Source organism: Triturus cristatus, chromosome 10 (assembly GCF_964204655.1).
Source record: "Triturus cristatus chromosome 10, aTriCri1.1, whole genome shotgun sequence".
Taxonomy (NCBI): Eukaryota; Metazoa; Chordata; class Amphibia; order Caudata; family Salamandridae; genus Triturus; species Triturus cristatus.
In genome coordinates, this window is record NC_140593.1 from 758,620,321 (window position 1) to 758,642,828 (window position 22,508).

Sequence of the window (22,508 nt, forward strand, 5' to 3'; positions counted from 1 at the left end):
GCTCCTTGTGGCCCAACAGTGTGAAGCAAGATTCTGTGGAAATCCCAGTTCCGATCGAGAAAGAGGTGGTCGGGGGACTGCTGTCGGAGCCCACAGTCCTCTTCGTCCCACTCGAGGTTGTCAGGACACTCGGGCAGAGGCACAAGAAGAGTTCCAAGTGAACTTCATCTTAACCTTGACTGTTGTCTGTGGACGAAAGAGGTAAGGAGCACCGACGCTCAAGGCACAGTTCTACGGTGCCGGAGCCAGGGTCGACATCACGCCTCCCTCCTTTTCCAGGTGCTGGGGAGACAACCGCTCAGATCAGAATTCTATGAGGCCATGCGCCACGTATTTGAGCGGGCCGACCCCTCTGGTGAGCCTTCAGCCCCTCCGGGGTCGAAAGGGTCCTTGTCGGAATTGAGTTGTCTACTCCGGCCACGGCCTCAGGGATCTGACCCTGTGTGCAGGTCGACGCCGGTGCTGCCGTCGCGATCTCCCCTGGAGTCGGACCCGAAGTCAGTGCCGCTGGTGCTCATCAGCAGTGCAAGCCCCATCCTTATCCCTGATGACACGGAGTCGGAATGACTTAGCTCGACGCAGGTTCTGAAGTTGATTGAACCCAGGGGTTCTATGTTGTCGCCTGACCACTTTGTGGACGTGTTAGGATCGGGAGAGGAATGGGAGTGGTCTATGGACCCTCTTGAACACCAGGATGGACTGGATACTTCTCCAGATACTGGCATGCTGTCTCCGCCAACTGTGGCTACGGAGGAGGGGGCAACTTGCCATGGTGGTCAAGAGGGCAGCTGAGGTCCTTGGACTGTAGCTGCCCTCAGTGGAGGTCAGGACTTATCTCCTGCCTGAAGTGCTTCAGCCTGAGGCTTCCACCTCAGAACTCCTTTTGCCCTTTAATGAAGCACTTACTGATGTCCTAATAGGCACGTGGTCCAAGCCTAGCTCAGGGGCTCTTGTGAGTAGGACAATTGCACGCCGCCATCACCAGGCTCCAGGCGACCCAAAGTTCCTCAGCCAACACCCCACCCCAGAAAGTTTTGTGGTGCAGGCCACTACATCACAGGGTGCGTTTCCTTCCACCTCTCTGGACAGGGAATCCAAGAGGCTGGATTCATTTGGGAAGAAAATGTTTCTTCCTCCAGCCTGGCATTAGTCTGTGAATACCGCCTGCTTATTGGGCCGTTTCTCCCACTCCGTTTGGGAGACCATTGGGCAAGTGCTGCCACAAGTTCCAGAGGAAGCCTGGGCTGTGCTCTCTCAGGCAGTTAAGGATGATAGAGATGCTACAAAATTCACCATAATGTGTGGCCTTAATATGACATATTCGTTGGGCAGATAGATTTCCACAACAGTGGCCTTGAAGCGCCACACCTGGCTTAGGACAACTGACTTCTCGGATGATGTCCAGGCAAATTTGGTGGACATGTCCTTTGATGGAACCCACCTTTTTGGTGAAAATGCAGACCCTAGTGAGGTTCAAGGACTCTCGAACTACTGCCAGATCCTTGGGCCTCTCTTCTACTCCTCGTGGCTAGTCTACCTTTCGGGAAGGGGTTTTCAGGTGCGTTAGCCCTATTCCAGCCACCGTCCTGCTCAGGCTTCCCAAGCCAGATGCGGTTCATTCAGACCTAGGAATGGAAGCCAGAAGTCATCGGCCACCTTGCCCTCGGCAGCTGCAGCCTCCAAGAACTCCTAGTCTGACTCTGCAAGACCACATCACTTCAGTTGAGGGGAGAATCCATCGTCTCCCCCACTGAAGGTCCATAACAACGGACAAGTGCGTCTTGCAGATCATTCAGGAGGGCTATTCTCTGCCTTTCCTTTCCTTTCTTTTACTTCTCCCATCCTGCCAAATCTGGAACAGCTGATGGAGGATAATGTAAGAATGCTCCAGGAGGAATTTACAGTTCTCTTGGCCAAGGAAGCTACAGAAAGGGTCCCGGATTTCAGAAGTAGGCAGTCGCTGTTATTACTGTCACTTTCGGATTCCGTAGAAAAACAAAGGGTTGCGGCCCATTTTAGATCATCGGACCATCAATCTCTTCCTCAAGGAGAAAATCAAGATGCTCATTCTAGCTCAGGTCTTGTCTGCCCTTGACCAAGAAGACTGGATGGTAGCGTTGGACCTGCAGGATGCACATGTTTGCCAAGCACTACTGCCTGGATAGTAAGGTCCGTAGGGATAAGCCTTTTGCCCATTCAGTCCTGCAGGACTTCCTGATTTGAGGTGTTGGTCTGCACCCACCGCCTGGATGGTATGGCTTGGGTATCTAATTCAAAGGCAAAGAATCTGCAGCTAGAAGTCTCTGTCATATGAGCAAGTTACTTAACTTTGGTAACTCATTATCTGGTAGAGGCTATCTAACTGCAGATTACTTTCAGTTCCTCCCATGCCTCCCCACTTTGCTGATTAATGTTGTAGAGCTAGGGTTACTCCCTTTTTCAGGGGCCTAGTTTAGCACACAACTATGCAAGTTACTTAGTGGCTCTGCGCTTTAGGCGTGGAAAAAACAAAAGTACTGACATTCATGTGCCTGGGTGGCCCCTATATAGGTACAGAGATGTCATAACAGACGCTAACGACGCTGACGACATCTCGCGGAGTTGAATGGAGCCTCCCGACGGCATGTGCAAGGGTATTGCTCAGCAAAAGTTTCCGGATCCAGTCTGACGCCTGGGAAATTCAAAGGTAAGAAATCAGCAGCTAGATAGTCTCTACCAGATATGTTACCGAAGGTACATAACTTGTTCTTTGACTCCATTAATTTTTGGGATTTTAAGTTTCTCTTAACACTGCATCGCCTGGGCAAGATCTTCCGAATGAGTGTCCTGTTCCCATTGTTTTTTGTTAAAATTTCATTCAGTGAAATATCTGAAAAGCGGTGGTTATCAGTTATGCCACAATTTGTTCTCAAAAGTTTCCAAAGACTATAAGACATCTTTAACGTAGAAAGGCCTGAAATTGCAAGAAAATAGTTAGAAATCTTTATGAATAGCAAAAATAGTCTCTATTGCTTTCTCACAATGAACTTGACATTGAAAGCACTAGATGTAAAGTTTGAATATTAATTTGTGCATCAACAATAAGTATGGAAACAAAACCTTTCGTTTACACTAAGTGTCTACTTTATATTGCACATGGGTGTTGTGCAATTATCACTACATTAAAGTACGATCAGTCAGGTAAGTGAGTCCTATTCAGTTATAAAACAAATATGTATCTATGCTTTTTACCTCACACTGTGCCCACCCCTCTATAGCTTAGCCTCGTATTTAAAGTTTTCCATTCTGACTTCTACCTGCAGATTCCTCAACGTAGAATATTCTCCAGATGTCAGACTGGATCCAGAAAATCTTGAGCAGTGCTTCTGCGTGCTGATAGAAGTCGATCTGCTCCCTCTTGGTGTTCTCCGCTTTGGTAGTGACATTGCAGTGACAATCTGAAAGAAACAAGTTCGTGATATATTCCTTAGAACTGCCCCCAGGCGTCAGACTGGATCCAGAAAGTTTTCGTCTGCAGTACCCCTGCACGTCCGAAGATGGCGTTGTGTAGTGCTCAGTGTCCGTCGCTGTCGTCGTGATGACGTCGCGACAGCTACTTAGACGCCCCCCCTCGCACGCTGATGTCAGTTCTTTTTTTCCGCGCCAGCAAGCGCAGATCTGGAGAGCGGTACCCCCAGTCACTTTTTGACTGAGTTTTTAAGGCCTTTTTGTCTCTATTTTTTCGAGTCGATCGACTCCTGGTGCCGTATAGATGCCCGACTTCAAGTCCATTGGGGACTGTTATCTCATGATGTCGGTGACAGACCCACACCACGTGTGTCTCTACTGCCTGGGGCGCGACCACGACCCCAAGCCATGGCGCCGAAGACTTTGCAGGAGCGGTCCCGAAAGTTGCTTGAAGTCCGACAGTCGGCTCCGCGCCGCTCAAGGTCCCGGTCCCGTGGGAGGTAGAGGAGCCACCACCATTGTTCGTTGGGATCAAGGTTATCGCACTCGGGTCAGATAAGACAAAGCGTTCCAAAAAGTCAAAGAAGCGCCATCGCTCTCAGACTTCCCCTCGCCCGATGCGGCTGAAGGTGCGGGTAGTGCTTCCCCCGCAGCTACAGCGGAGCCTACATAGTCGCCGTCGGCCTACCCGCCCTTCCCGGGTCCGTCGGCGGCTCCAGCCCAGCTACAGGAATTTGTCAGCCATGGCTCGCCTCTTTGGGCCATCGGGCCCTGGCGGTGCGCCTTCAGGCCCCGCGGGCCCGACTGGGGGTCCTCACCCTTTGCTGTCAGCAGCGTGGGCTCCGGCATCGCTGTCGGCTCTGGCCCCGGTACTGCAGGGCCCCCTTGGATCCAGGCGTGGATCCCAGTTTACCTCGAGACACCTCCACTGACGTCCACCCCACCGGCACCACCTCTGCCGTCGCTGGTCCCACCGGACGACGTCACCCCTGGTTTCTGCCCGGATGTGGATATGGCGCTGGAACAGCGTCGCTCGACGCCGATTCAGACGCCGATGGGGGATTTCTGTCCCTTTGTCCAGCCTCCTTATTTTCGATCTGTTCATCAGCCTTCGGAGAAAGGGGAGGACTGGGAGGGGTCTGAGGACCCTCTCAGAGCACAATGTGAGTTTGACCCGGACTGGGTAGAGGAGCTGGGGGAGGCCAGTGGTCTTGATACCTCTCCTGACCATGGCATGCTAACTCCTCCTACCGTGGCTACGGAGTAAGGTGCAAGTTACGCAGTGGTGTTGCGTAGGGTGGCCGAGGCCCTCCACCTCGAACTCTCTACAGTGGCCGTTAGGACTAACCTCCTGACAGAAGTGCTTCAGCTGGCGGCTACCTCTGCGAAGCCACTGCTGCCCTTCAATGATGCACTTTCAGATGTTCTTTTGGACAACTGGTCCAGGTCTCAACACAGGGGCTCCTGTGGATAGGAACGTTGCCAGACACCATCTCCCGGCCCTGGGCGACCCACTTTCTCTTTCCCAACACCCCACCCCTGAGAGCTAGGTTGTCCAAGCCTCTGCGTCCCTGAGCGCATTCCCTACTGCACCAGCGGACAGGGAATTCAAGAAACTGGAGCATTTCGGTAAGAATATTTTTTTCTTCCGCCAGTTCAGGGCTGCTGTCTGTGAACACTGCATGCCTCTTGGGCCGTTATTCCCACTCTGTGTAGGATATGGTGGCACGCGTGCTGCCTCAATGCCCAGAGGAGGCCCGGACAGTGCTTTATCAAGCTATTGCTGAAGGGAGGGATGCAGCCAAGTTCACGATTCGTTGTGACCTTGACACCGCCGACTCGCTGGGCAGTGCGATTTTCATGACAGTGGCGCTTCGTCGCCAAGCCTGGCTGAGGACAACTGTTTTTTCTGGGGATGTCCAGAACATTCTGCCCTTTGATGGCATTCGCCTTTTCGGTAACTAAGCAGATAGTGCTTTGGAGTGCTTTAAGGACTTGCAGGCTGCGGCCAAGTCCCTGGGCATTTCTGCCACGCGCCCTCCTCCACCTTCTGCTTTTTGCTCCTTTCGTGGCCACAAAAGGGGCGCCCCGGCAGGTTCGCTTCAGAGCCAGAGGCCTGCGCAGCAACAGTCAGCGCAGACATGGGACCTGCCGAGGTGGGTCAGGGGGCCAGCGGGCGGGTCAGTCCACCTCCACCCCGGCTACCACTGCCTTCAAGCTTTCCAAGTCTGGTTTTTCAGGCCCATCAAATGCCAGTGGGTGGCAGGGTTCGCCATCACCTCCCCCACTGGCGCACCATCACTTTCGGACAGGTGGGTTTTACAAATAGTCCAAGGGGGCTACTCCCTCCCCTTCGAGACTACCCCACCAGCCAATCCACTCCAGTACCACCGCATGTCGGGGGATCACTTGGCACTTCTTAAACAGGAAGTCGCGGCCCTCTTGGCCAAGGGGGCCATCAAGCACGTTCCTGCCCCAGAAGTAGGACGTGGTTGTTACTCACACTACTTTCTGGTGCCCAGGAAGGACAAGAGCCTGCGTCCTATCGTGGACCTCTGGTGCCCAGGAAGGACAAGAGCCTGCGTCCTATCGTGGACCTCCGGGACGTCAATTACTTCCTCCAGAAGGAGAAGTTCAAGATGTTAACTCTGGCTCAGGTCTTGTCTGCCCTCGACCCTGGAAACTGGATAGTAGCATTGGACCTGCAGGACGCATATTTCCATATTCCTGTCCTGCCGGCCGACCAGCGTTGCCTGCGCTTAACGGTAGGCCACGAGCATTTTCAGTTTACTGTGCTCCCCTTTGGCCTTACCAGCGCCCCTCGGGTGTTCACGAAAGTGATGGCGGTGGTTGAAGCTCATCTGCGCAGATCAGGTTTCCAGTCCTCCCCTATCCTGACGACTGGCTGTTGAATGCAGGCTCGCCCTGGACAGTCCTCTCCCACCTCCAGACTACGACCGACCTCCTGCATTTGCTGGGTTTCTCCATCAATGTGCTGAATTCGCATCTGATTCCCTCCCAGAAGCTCCTCTTATTCGGAGTGGTTCTGGATATGACGCACTTTTGGGTCTATCCTCCCGAACGGCGAGTCCAGGATATTCAGGCTCTGATTCAGATCTTTCAGCCGCTATCCTGGGTTTCGGTTAGGATGACCCTGAAGCTGCTGGGCCTTATGGCCTCCTGCATCCTGCTGGTCGATCATGCCAGATGGCATATACAGGCTCTACAGTGGAACCTGAAGTTCCAGTGGGCGCAGCATCAGGGGAAACCTGTCCGATTACGTCCAGTTCTCGGAGGGCACTGCACAACAATTGCAGTGGTGGCTCATGAACTGGCATTGGGTCAATGGCAGATCCCTCTTCCTTCCCCAACCGGAGCGCACAGTGGTGACAGATGCGTACCTCCTGAGATGGGGCGGAGATCAGAGGCCTCTGGTCTCCTGCGGAGTCTGGGCTCCATATCAACCTTCTGGAACTCCGGGTGATTAGCCTTGCACTGAAGGGGGAAGAGTAGTGCAGGTGTTCACGGCCAACACCACTTCCATGTGGTATTGCAACAAACAGGGTGGGGTCGTGGACCCTATGTCAGGAAGCCTGCCGCCTCTGGACATAGCTGGAACATCAGGGCATTTCCTTGGTGGTTCAACACCTGGCCGGTTCTCTTAATGCCAGGGCAGACTATCTCAGCCGCAAGATTCCTAGCCACCGAGGCCACTGCGGAAGGAGGAAACATGTCCGCCGTCCACCAGGACTTCCAACAGGGGTTCGGAGGACAACCAAAGAAGAGAACCTCGGATTTATCAGAGTTACATTTCAACTGGTTACATTGAAACCAGGCAAAAACCGCACCCAGACAGCTTTTAATGCGGTCACCGTTAAAGTCCATATTTTTTCCACATGTGAAAAGTAGCTGAGTATCATCAGCGTATGAGACAATCTGGGCGCCAAAAGACTCAACCAGTGCCGCCAAAGGGGACATATATATGTTAAAAAGAGTGGGGCTTAATATCGACCCTTGTGGTACTCCCACCTCCAGGGGCGGCACTGCCGCAGAGTACGGAGGAGCCCAGACTGTCTGTTGCCGATTGGCAAGAAAGGACTTAAACCATCTGAACACCGTTCCCCCCCCACGCCAATCTCCGCGAGTCTGGCCAATAGGCGATCGTGTGGAACGATGTCAAACGCCACCGAAAGATCAAGCAGCACCAGCAGTGCCTTCCCACCGGTGTCCTGGACCTCCTTGATGGCCTCCACCACCTCCAACAGTGCCGTTTCCGTGCTCATATTTGCGCGGAAACCGGATTGGGTATAGTGCAAGACACCGTGTGACTCAACAAAATGTGAGAGAACGGACTGTACATGCTTTTCTGCCACCTTGGCCAGGGCCGGGAGCAAAGAGATAGGCCGGTAATTAGCATGGATGGCAGGGTCCAGAGAGGGTTTCTTCAGAATAGGAAGGACCATTGCCATTTTCCAGGCAAGCGGCACTATTCCTGTCTCCAGTGAGCAGTTTAAGATTGGATTAACCATAGGGTTAATAATATGAGCCACTTTGGCAAGAAACTTAGCGGGGCAGGGGTCCAGCGGAGAGCCTGATCTCACTTTAGAAAGAAATTCCAGTGAGACTTGAGGCTCAATAGGTGGAAAACTCGTCAAACTGGGCTGTCCCGAGTCAGACACAACGGCAAGGGGTTCAGAATAAGACACTCCCCCAAGACCAACAGATGAAAAAGTTGCCTGGATGCTTTTGATCTTATTGGCAAAAAAACTTGCCAGTTGCGAAACCCAGGGTTCCGAGAAGGAGCACTTCTGCGTGATGGAGGCAGGAGATGTGAATTCCTTCACAATCATAAAGATTTCTTTGCTGGTGTTGGTGGCCTCCTCAATCCTTTGAGCAAAGTAGGCTTTCTTGGCCAGATAGATTTCCTTGTGATAGGCCTCCCTCAATGGTTCCAGATAGTTTGCTCGCCATGCTCTTTCGGCCTTCTTACAGAGCCTTCGACTGGTATTGAGTGCAGGCGTGAACCATGGGGCAGACGCTCGCGTAGATTTCTTATAAGTCCGCCTAGGCGGAGCCAAATCCCCCAAACACTGCATGAACCAAGTTTGAAAGTGGATTAGGTCCACCTCTAAGTCACCCGTCGACGAGCAGGGGTGAGTTAGCAGATATTGATCAATCATTTCCGGTGTTACACGATGGAGTGCACGCGACATCCGGGGTGTACCCCCATTGCCTCTCATAGTCACAGTGGTTTTAAACTGGATATTAAAGGTCACCAGCAGCTGGTCAGACCATAACACGGGGTAAGGGGGCGCCACTGTAATAGGCGAAGTAGAGAAAATCTGATCCAATATATGCCCTTTATTGTGAGTAGGGGACACTACGTAGGGTAACAGGCCCAGAGGAGCAGTAATGTCTAAGAATTTGATGGTATCTGCAGCATCTGCTGTATCAAAGTGAATGTTAAAGTCGCCCAGGAGAATGAAGTGCTTAAATTGTACACTCCTTTCCGAAATCACTAGGTCCAACTCCTCGTAGAATGATCCAATAGGACCAGGGGGTCTGTAAACCAACAAACCCGCGCAAGATTGAGCGGGTGAAAGTGTCAGACAAAAACCCAATGCTTCTGACCCAAGAATGTCTTCTGTAGGTACGATGGAACACTCAAAGCGGTTATCACCATAGCTACTCCCCCTCCTTTGCCAATGCGCCGGTCTTTTCTTAGCATAAAGTAATTAGAGGGCAGGGCAATCGCTACATCTGGGCTTGATGCTTCGCCAAACCACGTTTCCGTCAAGGAAAAGGCAGGCGGGATTAGAGTCAGATAGGAAGTTAAACAGATCCTGAGCATGTTTGCTTGCAGACCGAGTGTTTAAAAGGGTGCCGCTGAAAAAACGTTCAGATGGACTCCGCCCCGCCGTCGGAGTGACATGGTGCCCAGACTCCGCGGGGCCAGTCTCTGTCCACCCTTCCATTAATGACCATCCACAACCAGTACAGAGGAAATTACCCCGAAATGAGTGGTCATGGATACTGCAGCCTCTATTCATAAACGGTCTTAAGGCCAAGAGCTGTACAGCAGAGTAACCTTTGATTCCTCCATGGTACTGTATCCAGAGATTGCCGACACGTCCGCATCCGTCCTTATACGGGACGCTGATGGGCGCAGACGGGCTATCCTTAGGCTCTCCTTTGGCGCTGGAAAGAAGCATCCGCTGCTCGCGTCCGCTGCGCGGAGCCATCCCCATCTAACTTTATACTTCCCGCCCGTGAGGCAGCAAGCCTAGTCCGCCGACTAGCAGGCCTGCCTCACCTAAGATGGCCGCCGTACCAGTGCGTCTATCCCTCCGCTCCAAATCGGCTGAGAGGGGTGCGCCCGAAGCACGGCAAGAGGGAGGCAGGGAAAGAGAAGCGCGGCCCCACGAGTAGCAGCGAGTCCCCCACACAACAGTGTGAAAAAAGTACAGCGAGAGATCTCCCGGCTTTCCGCCTCAGGAGAGAAGAGCAAAGCGCAATTACCAACAGTGGCACAGTAAAATACAATTTAAAAAACAATTTAAAAAACGGCGCGCAAAAATACAATTTATACAAAAGCTCTGTGAATATAACTCACTCCGTCAGGCATCCGCCACGGGAGTCTCATTAGAATAGGTCATGATGGATCACAAATGACGTCTTCACTCTGAGGTGGTGCAAGGTCTCGTTCGACAGTGGGGAGAGCCTTGGTTAGATCTATTCGCCACCGAAGAGAACACGCTATGTCAGTAATTCTGCATGTTGGAATTTCCAAGGCGGCACTCGCTCGGTGGCGCTTTTCGTCACGTGTGGAGTTGCAGTCTGTTGTACGCCTTTCCGCCTATACCACTTCTGTCCAGAATGCAGACTGTCGGGCGTGACTGTGCCAAGTCATTCTCGTGGCTCCAGGTTGGGCACGGAGAGTCTGGTATCCCGGGCTGCCCAACATGGCCATCGATCCTCCGATCAGACTGCCTCTTAAGGAGGATCTTCTGTCGCAGCAGCAGGGGACGATTCTCCACCCGAACCTGTCCAGTCTCCACCTTCTTGCGTGGAGATTGAGCGGCGGCAGTTGACGTCTTTCGACCTGCCTCCTGAAGTATGTGATGTTATCTTGGCAGCCAGGCGTCCCTCCGCTAAGACGGTATACGCCTGAAGGTGGAACAAATTTGTGGCATAGTGCACAGCAAAGGCTGTGGATCCCCTTTCTAACCCTCTTTCTGAAGTACTCTTGTTTCTTCTCTCTTTAGCCCAGCAGGGCTCTGCTCGGGGCACTATCGAGGGCTATCTTTCAGCCATCTCTGCATTCCTTTGGTTGCCAGATCAGCCTTCTCTTTTCAAGTCCCCGGTAGCTAACCGTTTCCTAAAAGCTTAACGCATCTTTTTCCTCCAATCCTCTTCGTTATGCCTCAGTGGGACTTGAACCTTGTGCTCACCTATCTAATGTGTGCTCCCTTTGAGCCACTGCATAACTGTCCTTTACACCTTCTTACTCTTAAAACTGCTTTCCTGGTAGCCATCACTTCTGCTAGAAGACTGAGTGAGCGCCAGGCTTTTTCTTCAAAACCTCTTTTCCCGTCTGTTGATCCGGACAAGGTGGTTCTCAGGACCGGACCATCCTTTCTTCCTAAGGTGGTCACTGCCTTCCACATCGGGCAGACCATTACTTTACCCACCTTCTTTCTGCCTCCACCTCCTTCAAAGGAAGAAGAGAGGCTCTACCGTCTGGACCCAAAGCGTGCGCTCACCTTCTATCTGGATTGCACAAAACAGTTCTGGGTGGATAATCAACTTTTTGTTGGCTACATGGGTGCAAAAAAGGGTCGGGCCGTACACAAACACACCATTTCTCGATGGGTCGTGTTGTGTATTAAGGCTTGTTACTCTCTGGCTAAAAAGGATCCTCCAGTCGGGCTACGTGCTCACTTCACCAGGGTGACGGCAGACGCTACTGCCTTGGGAAGAGGAGTGCCTCTGAATGTCATCTGTCAGGCGGCCACGTGGGCATCGCTGCACACATTTACCAAACACTACTGCCTGCACAGCCAAGTCCGAAGAGACTGCTTCTTTGGCCGTTCTGTTCTCCAGGACTTTCTGCTGTGTTCTTCGTTCGCAGACCCACCACCGGGGTTGGTATTGCTGAGGTATCAATTCTAAGGTAAGGAATCTATAACTAACGTGTTTCTTTCAGATGCACAAGTTACTTACATTCGGTAACGATATATCCGTAAGAAACTATAGTTAGTTATATATTCCTTACCTCCCCACCCATCCTCCCAGTTCTGCAAACAGATTTATAGGGTTAAGGACATGCTTTCAGGGCCCTAGTTATGTTCACCATTGGTCAGTGTCTTGCATGGCTCTGCATTTCTGACGCGGAAAGTCATGTACAGAACTGACGTCAGCGTGCGAGGGCGGCGTCTAAGTAGCTGCTGCGACATCATCCCGGCGACCACAATAACGCCGACGACGGACGCGCATCCGACAGACGCCACCTTCTGACTTGCAGAGGTACTGCTGACGAAAAAACTTTCCGGATCCAGTCTGATGCCTGGGGGTAATTCTAAGGTAAGGAATGCATAACTAACTAATGTTTCTTACAGATATATTGTTACTGAAGGTAAGGAACTTGTGCGATTGGATATCACTGCCTCGCTGGGCAGAGCCATTGCTTCTACGGTGGCACTTAAATGTCAAGTCTGGCTAAGGGAAACTGGCTTTTTGGGGTATCGCCAAGCATCCCTTAAGTACGTGCCCTTTGAAGGCACTCTCCTCGCTTGAGAGTTGTAAAGACAGTAGGGCCATCGCTAGGTTGCTGGGTCTCACCATGGCAACTGCAGTCCACCTTTTGCTTCTTCTGTGGCTACGTTATATAATCCCAAGCCATGACAGCCAACAGGCACCACAGCCATTATGTGGCTGCAGACGCTGCTTCCACAAACCACGTTGGAACCGAGGCCAGAGGTCTACACAATCTGCCCCGTTCTTTCCTCAACAGTACCCTCATACCATCATGGACAACAGTTAGTAGAAGGTTACACCACCACCTGCCCAAATAGCTGTCTATACTGTCTGACAAATGGGTGATTCAGATAATTTAGCAGAGTTGTGCCCTTCCTTTTCATCAAACCCTGCCACCTGTGCCACTGACCCTGAGTGGCTGACTGTGGGTCATCTTTCGCTCTTGCAACAGGAAGTACAGGCTCTTCTTGACAAAGGAGCCCTCGAGAGGGTACCAGCATCAGAAATAGGCCATAGTTGCTATTCACCCTACTGTCTGGTGCTGAAAAGGAAGGGAGGCCTCTGTCGTATTCTAGATCTACCTTCCTCTCAATTACTTCCTGGAAAAGAAAGTTCAAAATGCTCACCCTGGCTCAAGCCCCCGTGCCCTGTCTATCTTGGAGACTGGATTTTAACACTGGACTTGCAGGATGTATACATCCATATTCCCTGTCTGCCACCCCGCAGATGTTTGTGGTTCACGGCAGGTCAGGAGCATTTCTAATTTTCTGTGCTCTCCATCTTGACCAGCGCCCCTTGTGTGTTCACCAAGGTGACGGTGATCGTTGCAGTCCATTTGCAGAGGCTGAGGCTTCTAGCCTTCCCTATTTCGACAACTGGCTATTGCAGGTGGGCTCGCCCCAGGCAGTAGTCTCCCATTTCCAAATCATGGGGCACCTCCTGCATTTGCTGGTGTTCTGTAGCAGCGAACCTAAATCAGACTGGACTCCCTCTCAGATTCTCCCTTTCAACTGTGCCAGTCTGGACCCATTTCACGCTCCTCTTCCAGAGCAACATACCTGGGAAATTTATATTATGATACCAATGTATCAGCCTCTACCCAGGATTTCTGTAAGACTGGTTTGGGGACTGCTGCGCCTCTTGGCTACCTGCATTCTACTGGTAAAATATGCCAGTTGCCATATGTAGGCTTCGCAGTGGAGCCAGAAGTTCCATTGGATTCTGCATCAGGGGAAGCTCTCCAATCTGGTCATGATATCGGAAAGAACTGCAAAAGATCTGCAGTGGTGGCTGATGAACTGAGATTTGGTTAGCAGCAGACCTCTCTTCCTTCCCCACCCAGAACTCCGTGGTCACAGATGCGTCGCCTCTGGGCTGGGGTGGCCATCTGTGAGAGTTAGAGGTCAGAGGACTCTAGTCTCCAGCAGAGTCTCAGCTCCACATCAACTTGTTGGAGTTTAGTGTGATATGCTTGGCTTACAAAGCCTTCCATCCATCCATCAAGGGGAGACTGATTCAGTTGTTCACTGTCAACATTACTGCATTGTGGTACTGCAACAAACTGGGTGGACTAAAGTCCTGGACCCTATGCAAGTGGTCTACGCCTCTGGACATGGCTGAAATGTCAGACGTCTTTCTGGTGGTACAGGATCTGGTGGGCGCTCTAAACACCGGCACAATACATTTTCCATTGATGCCTCGTGGAGTGTGAATGAAATCTCCATCAAGAGGGGGGTACATGGTCTCGTTAGATATTAGAGCGAACCTTGGTTAGATTTATTCGCCACCTCTGAGAACAAGCAATGTCTACACTCCTGTACCCTGGAGTTTCCATGGTGGTTCTCACTTGGAGATGCATTTCATCTTTAGTGGAGCTCAGTCCTTCTGTACGACTTCCTGCTGATACCAATACTGCCCAGAGTTCTCAAGAAGATTAGGAACGACTGGTATGTGATAGAGACTACTAGCCGCAGATTCCTTAACGTAGAATTATCCCCAGGCGTGAGACTGGATCTGGAAAACTTTTGCCACAGAATCCCTGCGCGCTGGGGGCGGTACCCTGCGACCCCCCCTGACGTCGTCCACAGACGTGACGTCAACGAGGTCACATAAGTCCAACCCCGGCGATCTGACGTCAGTTTCCTTCTTTTCCGCATGCAACGCGGATCCGGAGTGTGCTCTCGTCTGTTTTCGGGCCTCTTTAGCCCTTGAGTTGGGAACAGTGTACCATGCCTTCGGGCTTCAAGACGTGCACTTCTTGTGCACATCAGATGTTGGCGACGGACCCTCACACTATTTGTATGTAGTGCTTGGGCGAGCACCATGACTCTACGGACTGCGAGGCTTGTTAGCATCTCAAGCCAAAGTCCCGGCTGGAGCGCCTGATGAAGTTGCGGTCAGCCAGGTTGTCCAGGTCGGTGTTGTCGCAGCGTCCGTCTCCTACCTCGGACGGGTCCAGACGCAGCTGTTTTTGGCTGCGGCATCGTCCTTCACTGCGGCCCCATGGGCGTCGTTCGCCCGTCGGTAAGTCTTGCAGTTTGCCGCCGAGGCCCGGTCCTCCTTGGGCAGAGAGCGCCGGTCCCTCCTGGGATGTGCACCCTCATCTGTCGCCACCCCATCTGCTGTTTCCCAGCGTGGGGGCGGCGAGGGCCCAGATAAAAGCCTACGCTGCAGCTCTGCAGGCTTCCTTGGGCCCTCCACCTACGCTGTCTGTAGATTCCTCGCCACGCGTGGGGCCCTCTGCGGACTTGCTGGCAGCTTCGCCTCCGAGTTCGGCTTCAGGATTTGGTGGAGTGGTGCCGTCGAGGTGCGGCCCTTTGGGTTTCCCCTCCTCGGACCGTGGCGTCCCTGCTGCGCCGCAAAACCCTGTGGGGTTCCCTGCGGTGTCGCAGGAGGTCGCCGGGACTCAGGGCTCGCCCCCAAGTCCCCCTCGGTCCTTTGGGCAGGCAGCTGTCTCCCCGGAGGCCGTGCTGATGTCTTTTTGGCATCAGCGGCTTTCCTCCCTGGCGGGGGCGGTGCCACGGGTGGAGACCGGGCACTGGGGCGCTTCCCCAGGCCCCTCTCGGTCCTCAGCGCAGGCGGCTGCCTTGTCGGGGGGCGAGCCGGCCCCTTTTCAGCGCCGTTCATTGGCCGCTTCAGCTCCGACCCCGCCCTCCTCTCCGATGCGGCACGTCGTGGGGAGGTCGACCCGGCGCCACAGGTGGACCCTTCGGTACCAGTCAAGGATCCATCGGTGTATGTGGTGGACTCCCCGGTGCCGTCCCGACGTCAGCTTGTGGATTCTTCACTGGACGTCCCTTCCTCTCCGGAGGGTTGTCTCCTTGGCTCCTCTTCACCGGAGACTGGGTGCCGCGTCGTGGCTTTTTCCCCGGCAGATTCCAGGGCGGATTCCACGCAGTCTCCACGTCCTAAGCCCTCGGACCCGCTGTTCTTCTCTACAGTTGGCCACACAGGCTTCTCCGCCCTCTCCAGAGACTCCTCAGGTTCCCCACTCATCCGTGGGTTTCCCATCCTACAGGGGCTGGTCTGTTCTCCCTCTAGTGGGGCATGGGGACGGGTGTCTTAGTTTGCAGCCCTCACCCACAGGGGAGTTGCTTCCCCCCCCCCCCACGACGCCTTACGGAGGAGAGTGTGGCTTTTGTCTGGGCCATTTCCACAGCCACTGGCCTTCTGCAGATGGTCAAGCCGGTTGCCCCGCTCTCTACAGACCACTTGTTAGAGGTCCTCCACCAGGGCTCTGGTGGAGGGGAGCCGCTTCTCCCTTTTGAGGTGTCGCTCCATAACTCCCTTGTGGGGGCTTGGGACGCCCTGCCACGGGGGATCCGGTGTCTCAACCGCTCCTTCACCGTCCTGCTCCACATGATCCGGTTTGCCTTCTTTCCCACCCTTCAGCCCAGGGCCCTGTCCTGCGGGCTGCTTTTCCTTCTTTGCCATCCGTGCTGCTTCCGCCATCGCAAGAGGCTCGGTGGCTGGACTCCGGGGGACGTATCACTTTTGCCTCCTCTAGCGCTGCTCTGCGTGCACTCAACACTCTTTGTGTGTTGGCCAGGGCCACTTGTGATCTGTGGGATTTCGCAGAGTCCCTTCTGTCTTGCGCCTCCCAGGAGGGTGCCGGCGCTGATTTGCGGCACCATGTGCGGGATGGTCGGGAGTTAGCTCCCTTCATTCTCTGTTCGGCCTTGGACGTCTGATTCCCTTGGCCATGCTATGCTGAGTTCTGTGGTCCTCCGCCGCCATGCTTGGCTGCGGGATGGTGTCTTTCCAGAAAATGTTCGGGAGCGTCTTGTGGATTTACCTTTTGATGGCACTCTGTTTCACACCCATGCAGACTCAGCTATTCAGACTCCTTGCGGGGCTCCGCCCCGCCCCCTCCGTAAGCTCGACGTTTCGGCGCTTTATGGAGGTGTTATCCCTCCTTTCTCTTTGGGGCCTTAGGTTTTCGTCGGCCCGTTACGTGTTGTGTGTGGCTTTGAATGCTTTCAGGGTCTTTCAGTGGATCCCTCTGTTCTTTTAGGCTGCTGGTTCAGTCCTTCTGCTTGTGGTGTTTGTTTTTTGCTGTTAATTGCAGCTGCATACGTCCTCGGGTTGGACCTTTGTGTCTTTTTTGGCTGCTTGGTCAGCCGTCTGTGGTGGTTCCACAGGTCTTGTATGTTCTTGTCCTCTGCTGCGGGTTTCCCTAAGAGGTGTTCCCTGTTTTTGTTCAGGGACGATTCATACCCTAGGTGGGGTATTTGTTGGCTGTTGTATAGCCCTGTTTTAAGCTTGGCGGGCATGGATACCTTCTCACGTTCCTCGCGTTTTCCTGGTGTCACAGTATACCGCTTGATACAGTCTCTCTCTCTGATGTTTCTATCCCACTTCACCACTGGATTATCGTACCGGCCTTTGTCATGTTCATTCCAGCGTCGTGTCTTGGTGTTTCCACCTGGTTCTCCGCCGTTTCGGCTGGAGCCTGACTGTCTTCGTCTTGCGCTCGCCTTGTTCTGAGCCGCTGCTTCATAGTCTTGCCGGCTGTTTGCGAAGCACGCCTGGTAGTTTGGTCCCCCTCCGTGGGCCTCGCCGTGGCAGCGTTTGCTCCTGTACCTTGCTTATTGGAGCTTGCACATCTGTGTCTTCTTTCTCACGTCTGCGCTTCCCAACTGTGGAACTGTTCTGGCCTTGTTCCCTGCTTCGGGATAGACTCCCTTTCGGCTGTGCCCTTCGCTGTGTCTGTGTCCTCCTGGGGCAGGCTCTGCCTTCCTTCTCTTTTTCCTGGCCTTGAGGGTGGTCCTTTTCTTCCTCTGGTGCTCGCGGGGTGCCTTCTGCCCCTCAGGGTTTTCTGGCAGACGCCCTTTGCTCCTCGGGTAGGCTTGTGATATCCTGGCCTTCCCTTCTCCTTGCTTAATTCTGCTTGGGGGGAGCTGGGTCGTCGTTCCTGTCCCCATGGCACATCCCCTGTTGGGGCCCTGTGTTCTTCCAAGCTGGTGAGGTTCTCTCGCAGACCGTCCTCCCCTCTGGGTATGGCTAGGGTATCTATTCTGCGTTAAGGAATCTGCGGCTAGTACTCTATCAGATGTACAAGTTACTTACCTTCGGTAACGATGTATCTGGTAGAGACGATTCTAGCCGCAGATTCCTTCACGACCCGCCCTTCCTCCCCGTTCTGCGGGGACCCCTCAGCTTGGTCTTCTGCACTCGCCTTCCTTCGGGTGGCATTCGTCTTCTGTGGGTTCTCCCTTTCTCTTTTTTCCTGGCGGGGATGCTTCATTCTCATATTTGTTCTCCTCGTTCTTTTCTTGTGATTGGACGGCAAGTTCATATGTCCTGTTGCATCCCTGCACCCTGGTTCTTCCAGTGTGGGGCCTACTCATAATTTTCTCCCTTTCTTCTTTCATTGCTTGTGGTTTTCTGACTCCTCTGAACCCCTTTGAGTTGGGGTCTCTTGGCTGTGCCTCAATCCTTAGCTTTTTACAGAGGATATGACACACCTTGCTGGTGTTGTCTTTGAGTGATTTGTCGTTCCTCATCCGTTCTGGACTTGTCGTCCTTCCCTGTTGTGGATTGTGGTTGCTGCCTTCTGTCGTCTGCCCTGACATCTTTCGGATGTTTGTGTCTCCAGGGGGATGTCGCCTTTGCCTTACGGGGTTCCTTCTAGGAGCGATGCCTTTGCTCCTTCCTTTCTATGAATTTCAGTACTGCACTGCTTGGCACTGTCCCTAATGGTGCTGTTCCTCACCATTCGCTCTTTCCTTTTGTTTCACTGGGTTTTCATACACTGTTCCCATACTCTTACAGTTTTGTTTCTGATGGCTCCGCGTTGTAGCGCGGAAAAGTTCTGTGAAGAAAACTGACGTCAGCGTGCCGTGGTGGGACTTATGTGACCTCGCTGACGTCACGTCCGCGGACGACGTCAGTGCGGGGTCGCGTGGTACAACCCCCGGTGCGCAGTGATGCTGTGGCAAAAGTTTTCCGGATCCAGTCTCACGCCTAGGGATAATTCTACGTTAAGGAATCTGCGGCTAGAATCATCTCTACCTGATACATCGTTACCGAAGGTAAGTAACTTGTACATCAGGTCATTCTTGTGGCTCTGGATTGATCGCAGAGAGTATGGCATAGCAAACTCGGGCAGGGTCCTGCACCTGAACCTGTGCACATTCCACCTTCATGCAAGGAGATTTAACAGGCGGCAATTGATTGTCTGTGACCTCCCTTTTGAAGTCTGCAAAGAGATTCTGGCAGCCAAACATCACTCAGCTGCCGTTTGGGCAGGTTTGTGGCGTGGTGCACTGCCATAAATGTTTATCCCCTCTTTGCACCTTTGTCTAAGGTCTTGTTGTATGTCTGAGATGAAGCGGTTTGTTTTATCATTAGCCCGGCAAGGCTTTGCTTTGGGCACAGTTAAATGGTATGGTTCAGCCACATCCACTTTCTTACGGTTGCCGGATCAGCCCTCCCTGTTCAAGTCACCAGTTGTGACCCATTTCCTAAAAGGACTCCAAGATATGCAACTCCAAAACCCCTTCATTATTCCCTAATGGGACCTTAATTTGGTTCTAACATTTTTGATGTGCTTTTCCTCTGCATCCCTTGACCATTAATACAGTTTTCTTAGTGGCAATTACTTTTACGATGAGGGGTTAGTGTGCTTTAGGCAATCTGTGCACCCTCCGTACACCAGCTTTTTCCCTAGACAGAGTGGTTTTCCACACCCGTGCCCCTTTCCTGCCATAGTTGGTAACACCTTTCCACATCAGGCAGAACATCATGCTACCAACTTTTTTTGCTCTGCCTCACCCTTCTAAAGAGGAGAAACTTAATTGACTGAGCCCAAAATAAGCATTGTTGTTGTTCTACATTGATCATACCAAAGAACACAGAGTGCACAGTCAACTCTTAGTTGGGTTCGCCGGAGGAAGAAAGTAAAAGTTTGCCCCATCATGACGTGCACTTTGCCCATTTCGTCCTTAAGGCCTTCTTGGTCTAAACTGTTCACAGAACCTCCTCCGGGAAGGAATTGCTTGAGTATCTATTGTGAGGTAAGAAATCTGCGGCTAGACTTCTCTATTAGATGAACAATTTACCTACCTTTGTTAACTGCTTGTCTGGTAGAGACTCTATTTAGCTGCAGATTCCTTACAGACCCTACCATCCTTCCCACTTCCCCAAACTGATTTTTTTCTGTGTATAAGGCCCCTGTAGGTCCTTAGTCTCTTCACACTGGTTCATTGACCTTCTAACATGGCTCCATGCTTCTGCCACTGAAATGTAACTAAAAACTGATGTCAGCACGCTGGGGTGGCACCTATTAGGCACTGTGCATGTCAAATCCGGCACAGCCAATGAACAACTGATCAATGTTGCCTCCCTGTGCACAGCGGTAATGATCAAAAATTTCCAGATCCAGTCTGACGCCTGAGGAATATTCTAAGGAAAGAAATCTGTGGATAGATAGTTAACATATAAGGTGTTACCGGAGGTAAATAACTTGTTCTTTTTGCTCCATTTCGATCCTTTACCCATGTGGGACCTCAGAAAAGTAGGGATGGACCTCAAGCCACTCATGCACAGTCCCATTAATTCTCTGTACCTGCTGCAGAGACATGGGACTCCTTCAAGCGCTGCACCTAGTACCATGACTTTGCATAGATTAAAAAAAATCAAAATCCAGTGTGGCGCCTTAGGAAAGGTGTTCGTTTCGGGAATGTGCAGCATGCTTTTACATCCATTAGAAAGAACTTCATCAAAAGTAAGTGACTAGTCTCTTGCACCTTCCTTATTAAATATGGAGCTCTAGAATTGGTTTTAATTTCTTTATCTGTTTGTTTCACACTAATGTATTCTTATCAATTTTTTTTTTTACAGAGAGCAGCAGTAGTTCTACAGTCCTCTTTGAAGTTCCAGACACATGGTAGTCAAAACTTTACATACGGGAAGTGAAGAACATTTAAAGAAAATATCAGTTTGCACCACTTGGGAGGCGACAAATGGAATTAGCATGAAATGCCAGCTGTTGGTTCCTAAATATGTGTGCTTTTGTATGCAACATATGATATTCTTCCCTGCAAAACCCCATGCCCTGTATACCCGCACACAAAGCGTCCAAATAAATTGAGCACTGTAATGACAATTGCTCTTATTTATAGCACAGTAAAGGGACTTGTCATAAGTACATCCATGTTTTATTGACTGCTCATAATTCAAGGCTTGTCTGGTTCTGTTTACAGAGATCACTCACTCCTGTTTTGGCTTCCCTCTTTTTCAAGAACTCCGGTATGATGGATTTAAATTTCTATATGTTGCGTATAATCAGTGCCACACAGTTGTTTTGAGGGAGTAAGTGAGCACAGAATCAGATTTCCTCCTGAATGTTATCACGTTGTCCCCACATCAGTGCATGTAGCGGTGCTGCAGGAATGTAGCGGTGAGCACTAATCAACAGATCTGTATTTCATCCTGAACAATATCATCTTTCTGTCATGAGCATCTAGCAAAACTGTCATGGTCTTAGCCTTTGCTGCAAACTGGATGAACCCTGTAAGATGAGCTAATTTGACAAAGAACCACATTGTTTATGCTATTGTGTGCGCACTTTTGTTTTTAAGGAAGCGTGTACAGTATAGCACACATTGTATTTCAAATAACTTCTAGAGAATTTGGGCATTTCTTCGACTGACTGGCGTTTAAAATTTATAGGATGTCCTTTCTTGACTTATAGTTAGCAAAGTCACCAGAAACCAAACACTGAAATTCTCCATGCAATATAAAAACACTTGATTGAAAACATGGTGCATCTCCTTAAAATGCCTGGTTAATGTAAAAAGAGAAACCTACTCCTGTTTCCTGAGTACTCACCGTTTTACTTTTGTGTAATGTATAGTAATGTTTGTGTTTTATTAGGTGAAATGCACATTTGCTATAGTCAATATTGTGAATTGTGTTTTTAGGTTTGACTTGAAAAATAAGACTAGTGTGGTTTAGCTAACCTATGTCACACTAGTTTCACAATTATCACGGGCCAACATTGTGCTGCCCTTTTGTCATGAACTTTGATTTAACCTGTTTTTGGTGTATATCTACTTAACCACGTTGGGTTTTTTCAAATATTTCCTCCTGCCCCATCAATGGTTATACATTAAATATTGTTAACTGTAAATGTGGTTTGATATACCCCTCACCAGCTTTTAGTTCCTTAAATTATCACTAATTATACTTTTCCACAGGATTTCTTGATTTGTCAATCTAGAAATCTGTTTCATATTATCGTTTTAAAACCTTACATTGTAATGAACATTTTGGAGTATTCTAGTTGGCATAAGGTCATCGGTTACATTGTAAGGCGGTAGGAGTGTGGTTAGTAAGTTATCACTGTCTCTCACTATTTTGTTTTTTATCCGTGTAAGTCTATGGAACTAGACTGTAACTTACCTGCCGACTGCACTAGCCCATGTTTTGTAAAATGGATCTACGTTGGTAGATTTATTGTGGAAAACGTTTGATATTTAACTTTTTGTATCATGAAAATAGAAAAAAATCAAATGTATTTCCATAAAATGAAAATTAAAGAAATTTTCTAAGACTGTGTGCTCTTCGTTACATTTATTCTTCTACTACACACTGTCCTGCATCACTAACAAGTAGAGTATGTGGAATACCCGAGCGGCCGACCTCGAAGCTTGGGAACCAGGTTCGAGTCTCAGCAGGGACAACTCTGCATCCTGTGATTCTAGGAAAATCACTTAATCTCCCCATGCCCCATGCTTTATAAGTGGTTTTATTATTATTATTTATTATTTTTCTAACAAAGTGAGTGAGTCAGTCTGTAA

The 22,508-nt window shown here is 51.0% G+C and overlaps 1 protein-coding gene across 2 annotated transcripts in view; it reads left to right on the top strand.

Moving 5' to 3' along the window:
• Positions 1 to 22,261, top strand: part of PARN (poly(A)-specific ribonuclease) — an 806,720-nt gene extending 784,459 nt beyond the window's left edge. For both annotated transcript variants that reach the window (XM_085628287.1, XM_085628288.1), the window contains one exon: positions 20,548 to 22,261. In XM_085628287.1, the coding sequence (XP_085484413.1) occupies positions 20,548 to 20,597 (50 nt within the window). In that variant the 3' untranslated portion in view covers positions 20,598 to 22,261. The remainder of the gene's footprint in view (positions 1 to 20,547) is intronic.
• Positions 22,262 to 22,508: the final 247 nt, after the last annotated feature.